The following is an 11991-nucleotide window of genomic DNA, read 5'->3' as shown; positions in this document are numbered from 1 at the left end:
AAGAAACATTCAATTGTTCAGTGAATTATTTATTTATGTATTTAAATAATTGAATTCTAGTAGAATTTTCTAATAAAAATTGTATCAAATATGAATTTCAATTAAAATTTTAGATAATAATTAAATATTAAAAGTATTATAGCGTGAACTTTTAGAAATAATTGAATTTTGACAAGGTTTCAAATTAAAATCTTTGAAAATCTGAATTTTTAATATTTTTAACTAACAATTCATTGGATTTAATTTTTAGGAGAAAGTTTAATTGCGAATTTTTTAAAAATTATTTCAAGTTTTTATTTTCAAATACAATTTCTAATTTTTTGCTTATTACCTCTTTTCTATTAGTTTTGTTTATTATTTTTTTACCTAATAAATATCAAAATTCTTTCAAGAAATTCAACTATTTTCAAAAATATTTTTTTAAATTTTTGTCAACATTTCAATTATCTTTATAAATAGCAAATTCTTCGCCAAAATTCAATTATTTTCAGGAATTTTTATAAAATTCGTTGTAAAATTCAATTATTTTCATAAATAATAGTATTCATCATGTACATCACAAGAATTCAATTATATTTTCAAAAGTAATAAAATTCAATTATTTTCGAGAATTTTAACAAAATTTATGACAAAATTTCAATTATTTTCAACAAATTTTCTTAATTCTTAATTAATTATTATACAAAATTTTTGATAAATTTCTACACAAACATTCAATTACTTTCAAAAAAAAAAAAATAATAATTTCATATGAATTCAATTATTTTCATAAATAACAATATTCATCACAAGAATTCAATTATTTAAAAATTTGTTGATAAAATTCTTTTTGGGAATTGAATTTTGAGGAACATTAAATTTTTCAATAAATTATTTATTTTTGTAGTTAAATAATTGAATTGTAGAATTTTGTAATAGATTAATTTAAAAATGAATGAATTTTGAAATTAATTTTTTTGAGAAAGTTTAATTGCCGATTTTTTTTATATTATTTTGTAATATATATTTAATTGAAGAATTTACGAATAATTGAAATTTCGTAAAATTGAATATTGCAAAGAAATTGATTTGAAAATTGTAAAAGAACGTTTTCGAAAATTATTGAAAATAATTGAGTTAAAGAAGAATTTTATGTAAAACTTTTTTAAAGTAATAATTGAATTAATAATGATTTTACCACTGGGTCATGTTTGATAGTTATGAAAAATTTAATTTATAGTTTTAAGTTAAATTTTCTCTTTATTTTTTCGGTTTTTTTTTCGTTATATTTTTGCCAGGAATTGGTCCGTAATTTTTCATTTTTGCTCCGTTAAATCCGTGTTTTCAAATACTTTCACTGTTTCGAGTCCTGAATGTATAGCAATTTATTTATTTGCTTGATTTAAGTAAAACTTGTTTGTTTCAAACAGACGTTTCTATGAAATGTAAAATCAAATTTTTATAATAATCCTGTTAGCGTTTGGCTGTAAAATAAAAAAGTGAAGTTTTATCCAAATAAAAGTGACTGTCTTAGAAAAGTTAAGACACCAATTTTTCCTTAATTTAATTAAATTAAAAAAAGTTAAAGAGAAAAAATTGAACATAAAGAAAGTAGATAAAAAATTCCAAGCTTTTGATTAATTACGAGGAGTACGCGTTTTGATACTGCAAAAATTAAAGTGTGATTAGTCGTGCTTGGTGGGTTTATATAGAAAGCAGTCTCTAGAATGAGACAGGGAGGTTGAATTTGTTGAAAAGAAGCGGCAAATTTTCACTTGATGATGATCCGTCTTTACGTAATATGATTTTCAATTGCACACGCCCATCACGTATGGGCGCCTTTCTATTCATATATAATCTTTGCCGAAGCATATAGGCAGAGTTTTGATTATCGAACTCACTAACACTCTCATCCATTATACCAATATACTCTTCTTTTGTTGGTAGAAATTATAATGCATGTACAATGCACTATGCGCGGTGCACATCAAAGCAGGAACGTGAGCAAGTATATACGAACTTTATCTAGCAATACACATGAGAGGCGAGTCGATACATCCTTAATGATTGCTCGACTTACCTGACATCTTCTCATTTGCGCCAAAAAATTTTCTCGCAATCTTCTATTTTTCTTTTTGTTCCTCTCTCGTGCACCATGTTAATAGTTGAATTACAGCATTCCTATACAGTTCGTATTTTTTATGGCATGAAAACCATCATGTTCCTCTTTCTAAATCGATTTTTCTTCTCTGAAAACGATTTTATTTTCTTTGTTTTTGCTTCTATTTTACGGTTATACTTTTGTTTTTCAATTGCTTTACAACAGTATTGAACACATTGTACGAGGGAAATCTTATTTTAAGTTGAGAAGGAGTATTATTTTGAGTTTCAATATTTCTGGATATTACTCACGTTTGAGAAGATATTTAAAGATAATTTTTTGTTACATTGCGTGTGCTGAATTAAAGATTAATATTTATTGAATTATTTAATTTTATTTTAACTTAATTAAAAATGGCATTATGATCTGTACTTTCAAAAATTATTTTCAACCCACTTTTAACTTAAACAGGATTGCCCACAGGTCTGGGAAAAGTCAAGGATTTTTATTAAAAGTACTGAAAACAATTAAATTTTTAGAATTCATAAGAAAATTCTAAATTTTTGTGTCTTTCTTGTTTGCCTCATAAAAACTATGAAATTGCAACAAATTCTAATACAAACCCTTCAATTTTTTTCTATTTCTGACAATAATTTCTTTGTAAATAACATAATTTTGGAGAATTTACAAATGATAGCAGAAATCCTATTATTTTTCAAAAGAATAAAATCCTTCGCAGAAATTCAATTTAGGTAAAAAAATTTTTTTAAATTTCAATTATTTAAAAAAAATTTAACAAAATTCTTTGCAACAATTCAATTACTTTCATAATAAATAATAAAATTTTTACAGGGATTCAATTATTTTTGTAAATAATCAAATTCTTTTTTGAAATTCAATTATTTTCATAAATAATTCAACTCATAGCAGAATTTAAATTATTTTTTAATACAATTTTAAACAAATTCCTCGAAACATGTAATTATTTATTAAAATTTTATTAAAATTCGTCAAATTAAATCAGTAATTTAAAAATTTGTTGACAAAGTTCATTTTGAATTAAATTTTCAGAAACATTTAATTATTTTAGAATTTAAATAATTGAATTCTCGTAGAATTTTTTAATACAAACTCTTCTCCGAAATTCAATTATTTAAAAAATTTTTAATAAAATATTTGGCAATATTATAATTATTTTCAAAAATTTTCCTTAAATTCAATGATTTTTAATATCTAAATTTTCCAAAAGAATTCAATTATTTAAAAAAAATTTTAATAAAATTGTGCGCAAAATCGCAAACATTTAATTATTTTCATAAATGATAAAATTTTTACTAGGATTCAATTATTTTCGTAATTAATAAAAGTTTTACAAGAATTCAATTATTTTCATAAATAATAATAAAACTCATTGCTGAATTTCTATTATTTTTAACACAATTTTAATCGTATTTTCTTAAAATTCGTCAAGAGAATTCAATTAGGGTCATTTGGGGTAAATGTAAACAGTAGATGTTTCAGCTAAATTTACAAATTAAAAAATAAGTACGACGTCAAAATTTTTACCTCAGCTCACCTACAAGATGTTCTGAGTATTGTCAATATTTTATTTTGACAATTGGCAATGCCATACTGTAAGTTATCTTTTAATGCAAAAAAGATTGAAAATCAAAATTTTACTGTTTCAGTATTTTGTCTCGCATTTGCATAAAAATAAATTTAAAAATCAAACAAAAATATGTCATTCTTCCTTATTAATGCCCTAACAAAAATTGACTTTGATTTTTGATTTTCGTCAATTTACTTAATAAATAATTAAGTGTTTACATTTACCCCGAGAATTCGAAAACTCGGGGTAAATGTAAACAGAACTTCAACTACATTTTAAAAGAAAATAATTGAATAAATTTGCTTGTATTTCACAATTTCATTACTTTGGCAATGTAAAATTACATAGAAAAGGAAATTAGGTCCTCTTTGAAAAGAAAAATTTGATAAAAAAAAAAAATTTTTTTTTTTTTGAAAATTTGATTAATTTTTAAAAATATTTTTAGGTTTATCCGCCATTTTGAAAATTTAAAATTTGACTTCAAATTCGTATTCAGCGACCTCAAAAACCCCCTAGTAGCCAGATTCAAGCAAATTTGATCAATTTTTAAAAATATTATTTTTAGGTTCATCCGCCATATTCGATCCACCATTTTGAAATTTAAAAATTCGATTTTAGATTCATATTCAGCAACCCGTGTGGAAAATGAAAATTGGTCCTAGCCAGGTCCTACCTATTTTGCCCTGTTAATAGCTTGGTCCTAGGTTGGCAGTGTAGGTTGGACCAACAATGGGTGATGATGCGATTCTAGCCTGGTCCTAACTTGGGAGCCTAGTTAGGACCAGTTTATGGGTCCATTTTAGGACCTAGAAAGGACCATCTCAGACAGTATTTTCTATTTCATTATAATTTTAATTAGTTAATAATATTTGTTAAAGAAATAACCTAAATTATTAATAATAAGTATTAGTTTTAATTAATTATTATTTTTTTCAATTAAGTGATGACCAAAAGCGAATTCATAAATAATGTTAGTATATGTAGAGATTAATATATATTCCTCTAATATATACATTAAAAATTATAAAAAAAATTAGAAATTTGTTAATTAAATTATTTTACAGTATATATAATCATTAAATTGCATACTTATACGAATACAATGCAGAAAAATCGGAATAAACGCAAACCTAAGAAGTAAATAAAATCTAACGCACGCGGGAATCGAACTTACGACCTACGGACTACGAGACTAACGCCCTAACCACTATGCTAATGAAACTAGTTGAGATGAAAATTTTTATTGTCAGTGACTTGTGGACTTGCTTTTGATGATTCAATATAGTAATTATTGACACTAATACACGATAATAAATAAAAAAATAGTTTAACAACAACAATAATAATAAAATAATATCCAAATATAAAAATTCAAAAATTAATATTTTTATATTATATCAAGAAAAAAAATATCTGTACATTTTCGTTAAAAACAGGTTTTTCATTGTTCTCAATCATTTTCAACATTAATTTCTTGGTCTAAAAAAAATATTCGTCTTTTGGACTTGGAAATTTTTCCTAATTAATTAAGCGGGTGATCCACTTTTTAAAAAAATGTCAAAAAAATTTATGTTAAAAACACGTTTTTCATTATTCTAAACAATTTTAAGCATTAATTTTTTGTTGCAAAAATTTTTTAGACTTGGACTTAGAAATTTTTGTTAATGAAACTAGGAAGCCCAGGTAGGTCCTGGGTTAGACCTGGGTGGGTCAGCCCACATTCGAATTGCAATATCTCTTAGTGTTTAGCACCAACTTAAACGAAACTTAAAATCAGCGAACGAAATTAGAAATATATTTTACTAATGATAATTATATTGCAGTCTGTATCTGTTTAAATAAATAAATAAATTTTGCTGTTATATTAACTTTTGTAACAAATTACTTAAAAATTTGCAGTTTTTATCTAACTTCGCGATTATTACACTTGAGTAGTGAAATATGAAGATAATTTATAATTTTAACAATTCAGCATTTGTTTAAACAAAAAATTGTTGTTATTTATTAATTCTTAAGACAATAAAGCGTCTAGACACTTGTAGTCTTTTAAAATTTTGCAATTAACTAATCTGAGTATTTACTTATTGCAAAATTAGAAAAAACTGCTAGTTTCTAGGTTGATTGTGTAAAAAGTTAGTAAATAACAATTATTTGTTTAAACAATTGCTGAATTAATAAATTAATAAATTAACTTTATTTTATAGTATTTGTATAATTTTCTGATTTATGTCAAACAATAAATTGTTTAAACAAATGTGATTATCAATTAATTTTATAAATATTAATTGAGAATATTTATCAATTTTTACATGTTTTTCATGTATCAATTTTGACACTTTATTTTCCTAAAAATTTTTCTAAGTCATAACTGGATCTCCTAGCTAGTACCAAGTTAGGACCAGCCTAGGATATATAAAAAGGGGTTGCCAAGTTAGGTCCAAGCTAGGGCCAATAATCATTTTAGGCATAGCATGGTGATTTCTACACGGGAACCTTAAAAACTTCTGTTTACCAAGTTGAATGAAAATCTATTAAAATTTGTTCAAGTTATTCAAGTTTTTACATTACTAATTTTGTAATGGTTGATTGTTTATTTTATATGATACATTATCAGTCAACTGGTTGATTAACTACACATCTACGAAGAAATTTTTTTCAGTTTTTCCATCCCTTAAAACAGGTATACTTGAAATAACTTGTTTTTTAAACCTCGCTTAACTACAGTGGTGTTTACATTTACCCCGAATTTTAGGAAAATTTCAAAATCTCGGGGTAAATGTAAACAGCCAGTTTTAGGCGATTCAGGTGCATCAATATTTTTTTGTACCTCATAAAATTTTTCTAGGGAACTCTAGTAACAAGTTCATGCCAAAGAAATCCGTCCGTTTTACCTTTTAACAAAGAAAACTAATTTTTTTGGTGAAAAATAGATATTCCGTTTACATTTACCCCAATTGACCCTATTTAAAAATTGTTTTGATCAAATTCTTTATGATAATTGAATTTTAAGAAACATTCAATTATTCAATAAATTATTTCTTATTTTGTATTAAAATAATTCAATTCTAGTAAAATTTTGTAATGAAAATTGATTTAAAAATGAATTTTAATTGAAATATTATATTATAATTGAATATTAAAAACAGTAGAGCGTGAATTTTTAGAAATAATTGAATTTTGAAAAGGTCAAATTAAAATCTTTGAAAATCTGAATTTTTCATATTTTTAACTAACAATTTTGTGGATTTAATTTTTTTGAGAAAGTTTAATTGCGGATTTTTTTTAGAAATTTAATTATTTTCGTAAATAATAAAACTCATTGCAGAATTGAAATTATTTTTAATATAATTTTAATAGAGTACCTTGAACAATGTAATTATTCTTAAAAATTTTATTAAAATTTGTCGAAAGAATTCAATTATTAACAAATTTGTAGATAAAATTCTTTATTAGAAATTTCGTAAAATTGAATTTCAAACGAAAAGATCTTAAAATTCTCAAAGAATTTTTTTTCAAAAATTATTAAAAATAATTTATTTCAATGAAGAATTTTAGTTGAAAATTGTAGAAAATAATACTTAGATTGAAATGATGATAATAATTTTGAAGAAGTTACAGTAACAATATTCTTATAAGTTATTGGATATCAAAAAGTTTATGATTTAGAAAATTTTGGAAATCTTAATTCCGTTGAAAAAATAATAATGGTTAAATATTTTTTTAAAAATGAAGATGTTTTCGAATAATTGTACAATTAAAAATGTTTGTAAATAAATGTGCTAGAAAATTTGTTTGTGTATCTAATCATTTTTAGAGTGAATTTAAATTTTCTTTAGAGTCAGGGAAAAAGTCAAAGTTTTATCTGGAAATGAGAGAATAGTCAAGGAAAATCAAAATTAAATTTGTTATGGCAAGGCTGTTTAAAATTTTTTTTTGCTTTAAAGTAAAAACTTTTTTTTCTAAATCTTAGAAAGGCTAGAAGCTAAAATGCCTACAAGCTTTTATGCTTGAAAATTAACTTAGTCTTGTTTTAAGCTTTAAAAGCTTGCAGCTTTTTACTTTCAAGACTTAAAAATAATTTTAAAAAATGGTTCTAACGTAATCGGTTCCAGTCAAAAGTAAGCTGATAGTATGATTTATTGTTCACAGTGTACTTTGTCCAATAAAAATATCCACTTAAATTTTCAAGGACTTGCATTATAACAATCGCGCAATTCGGTCTAGATGATTATTATATTTCTCGAATGCGACCTTAATATTTATTGCATAGCAAAATCAATTTCTTCTTTTCTTTATCACAAATATTCTTGATGCGGTTGCAAAATTTCAACTGTGTTTGTTGTATAATTAACATCGATATTCAATCGACGATAAAAGAGTCACATGGGTCAGTGCAGATTAATTATTATGGCAGTCAGTAATTAACGAGACTCGCAACTGTTGACAAGTTATTGGTTAAAAAAGAGTTTCCTTCATCTTTTTTTCGCAAAAATACTAATAGTTTTCTAATTTAAAAAAATGAAATTGAAAATATTCTCTTTATTTGTGCTAATGTTCTTCATTGCATTTATGAACCAAGCTGGTGAGTTTTAAATTATTCAATTTGCTCTTTGATTTTTACTGGAAAATTTTTGGTTTGATTTTACTAACGTGTTTTTTTTGTTTTTTCTCTCTAAAAAAAAAAAGATGGAGAAAGAAATTGTGTAGTTGGAAAGAGCTTTTACGATGGTTGTAATACATGTATCTGTGGAAAGGGAAATATTCATATATGCACTGAAATGGCTTGTGGAGAAATAGATCCAGTGACTAATGTAATGAAAGAACACGAACCTCTTCCACCTCCAGAGGATTTTTATGAGCCTTGAAATTTATTTATTTTGTCAAAATCAATTGCCAAAAAAGGCAATTTGAAAATGTCAAATATATTAACCGGCCTTGGATTGTAAAACTTTTTCGACTGTGTTAAAAAAATTCATCTTTTTTCGATTTATTTTATTAGAATTCGAGTTTTTCCAATTTTTTTCCATCTGCTGTAAATATAACAAAATAAAAATTTTCTGAGTGTCGATTATGTAATTTCATTTCTACTTTGACTTTCGTTTTCACTTTCACTTTCATTAGATAGATGAAGATTTTTGTTCATAGATTTATGTTTTCACTTTTATTTTCACTTTGATAGATTTTTAGGTTTACTCTCTCTTTCACTGTCACTTTCACTTTGACAGAATTTTTTCCATATTTTTTTGTGATTAGTAATTCATAAAAATATCTTTAATAAAAAATATTTCGTTCATTTGAACGTTCAAAACTTGGGGATCATATTTTCATTCATAAAACATGAAGATATCGACAACTCCGAGTCTTCGACTCGAAGTGATCAATATCTTCATGTTTTATAATAAATATTCTTTAAATTTATTTATTTATTCTTTAAATTTTGTCTGGAATTAATTAACTATAATAATCTTCGTGCTTCATTCTCTCTGTCCACACTTTCAAGTTTGTTTTTGTGTACCTATGCTTTTTTTTTCTTTAGAAAATATTGTTTTACAAATCGAAAATATGCAGGTATTTTTCATAATAAATAATATAAAATAATATTTGAAATTAGAAAATTAAAAAAATATATGATTAACAAATAAATTTTGTATTTTATATGCTTTTTTATAACAAATTACATTTGACTGATCTAAATTATGCAAATATTTTTCCTTTTTATTTATAAAAGTATTAGAAAATTGTTAATTGTTAAAAAATTATAATTAAGAAATAGGAAATACACCCATTTTATGGATAATTTTTATTTCTCAATAACAATATTTACAATCACAAACTGATTCTTTTCTTTGAGTAAAAAAAACACTGTCCCGTTATTTAATATTTTTGTAGAAAATTCTCAATTTTTATAACGAAATAATTTGCATCATTTATATTTCTTAATGAGAATTACTTTAATAAAATTTAAAGTTTTTTAAAAATAAAGGAAAAAAATGTTTATAAATTCTATTTGTCAATTGCAAATTTTAATTGAAAATGAAATTGAAAACTTAAAAATTTTTAGAAAATAAAGGAAAAAAGTTTACTTAAAAAAATGTTCTTTTACATTTATTTACGAATTTCTTTAATTGTAAAATTATTCGAAAACATCAATAACTTCTTTTTTAAATAAATATTTAATTATTATTTTTCCACAGGAATTAAGATTTTTAAAAATTTTTCATTCAAACCTTTTTGAAATTAAACAACTTATAAAAGTATTATCATTATTTTATATCAAGAATATTGTTACTGTAACTTCTTAAAAATTATTTTCATCATTTCAATTCAATTATTATTTTCTAGAATTTTAAATTAAATTAAACTATTTCAAAAAAATTAATTCTTCAGAATTGTCAGTTAAAAGTGTAAAAAATTCAAATTTTCAAATATTTTAATTTGAAACCTTTTCAAAATTATTCAAATATTTAAATACAAATATAGATAATTTATTGAATAATTGAATGTTTTTTAAAATTTAATTCTTATAAAGAATTTTATCAACAAATTTTTAAATAATTGAATTCTTTTGACGAATTTTAATAAAATTTTTACGAATAATTATACATTTGTCGAGGAATTCGATTAAAATTGTGTTAAAAATAATTGAAATTCAACAACGAATTTTACTATTTATAAAAATAATTGAATTCATAAAAAGAATGTTATTATTTACGAAAATAATTGAATCTCTATAAAAATTTTATTATTTATGAAAGTAATTGAATTGTTGCTAAAAAATTTATAAAAAATTTGTAAATAATTGTATTCCAGTGAAATTTTTATTATTTTATGAAAACAATTAAATGCTTGCGTAGAATTTTATTAAATTTTTTTTAAATAATTGAATTCTTTTGGAAAATTTTATTCAAATAGTAGATATTGAAAATCATTGAAAAGAGGAAAATTTTTGAAAATAATTGAATTTCGGAAAAGTATTTTCTTATTTCTAAAAATAATTGAAATTTCTAAGAGAATTTAAAAAATTTTTTGAACATAATTGATTCAATAAAATATATATATTAGAAAATAAAAAGTTTAAATTATTAAAAAAAAATTAAATTAAACTATTTCAAAAAAATTAATTCTTCAGAATTGACAGTTAAAAGTATAGAAAATTTAAATTTTCAAATATTTTAATATTTTAATTTGAAATCTTTTCAAAATTATTCAAATATTTAAATACAATCATAGATAATTTATTAAATAATTGGATGTTTTTTTAAAATTTAATTCTTATAAAGAATGTTATCAACAAATTTTTAAATAATTGAATTCTTTTGACAAATTTTAATCAAATTTTTAAGAATAAAAAAACGATTAAAATTGTACTAAAACTAAATAAATAAATAATGATTAAATATTATATATTAAAAATAATTAAAATTCTGCGATGAGCTTTATTATTTATGAAAATAATTGAATTTCTAAGACAAATTTATTATTTATCAAAATAATTGAATTCATAAAAAAAGTTTATTATTTATGAAATTAATTGAGTTATTTTGAAGAAATTTATAAAAAATTTGTTATTAATTGAATTCCTGTGAAATCTTTATTATTTATGAAAATAATTAAATGTTTGAGTACAATTTTTTAAAAATTTTTGCAAATAATTGAATTTTTGAGATTTATGGTAGTTCTTTAAGAATGAAGTTATTTAAAAAGAAATTATTGACAGAAATAGAAAAAATTGAAGATTTTGTATTAGAATTCGTGGTGATTGCATAGTTTATGAGGCAAACAAGAAAGACACCAAAATTCAGAATTTTCTTATGAATTCTAAAATTTTAATTTTTTCGAGTACTTTTAATACAATTGTCTGACTTTTTCTTGAATCCCCTGTCTCAGAATTTATTATTATTGTGGTTATAATAGTATTAATCTATATTCCAATTCATACTTTATTTTTATTAAAAAAAATTTGAATTATAAATTTTTAAATTCTATTTTTTTAAATTGCTAATTTTATTTTAAAAAAGTACGTAAGAAGTTAGCCCCGCGCTTTGGTGCGCGAATTGTTGCTACTAATGAGTATTCTTTAAATTTATTTATTTTTTCTTTAAGTTTTGTCTGGAAATCAGGGAAAAATAAAATTATTGTGGCAACCATATGTATAAGTAAAAGTATAAAAATGATGAAGAAAACAAAATGAATCTATAAAATTACGCAATTAAATTATTCTACAAGTAAATAATTCGCATACGAAATGAAATAATTTTCTGCGATAAAATTCGTGATAACAAATCACTGTGTGAATTTTTGT

At 22.6% G+C, this 11991-nt stretch overlaps 1 protein-coding gene across 1 annotated transcript; it reads left to right on the top strand.

Moving 5' to 3' along the window:
• Positions 1-8085: 8085 nt before the first annotated feature.
• On the top strand, positions 8086-8755 carry LOC122505003. The gene is made up of 2 exons (XM_043616396.1): positions 8086-8271; positions 8376-8755. The coding sequence occupies exons 1-2, from the start codon at positions 8208-8210 to the stop codon at positions 8552-8554; spliced, it is 243 nt and encodes an 80-aa protein (XP_043472331.1). The 5' UTR covers positions 8086-8207; the 3' UTR covers positions 8555-8755.
• The last annotated feature ends 3236 nt before the right edge of the window (positions 8756-11991 follow it).

This window comes from Leptopilina heterotoma, unplaced genomic scaffold (assembly GCF_015476425.1).
Source record: "Leptopilina heterotoma isolate Lh14 unplaced genomic scaffold, ASM1547642v1 Lhet_33, whole genome shotgun sequence".
Classification (NCBI taxonomy): domain Eukaryota; kingdom Metazoa; phylum Arthropoda; class Insecta; order Hymenoptera; family Figitidae; genus Leptopilina; species Leptopilina heterotoma.
Note: the sequence above shows the minus strand (reverse complement) of the source record. Positions and strands in the feature narration are given on the sequence as shown.

What these genes read in the sequence shown, in the direction of transcription:
- LOC122505003 (XM_043616396.1), top strand. Translation starts at nt 8,208, where the DNA reads ATGAAATTGAAAATATTCTCTTTATTTGTGCTAATGTTCTTCATTGCA. An exon ending in TGCATTTATGAACCAAGCTG is followed by an intron (nt 8,272 to 8,375) that starts GTGAGTTTTAAA and finishes AAAAAAAAAAAG; the next exon opens with ATGGAGAAAGAAATTGTGTA.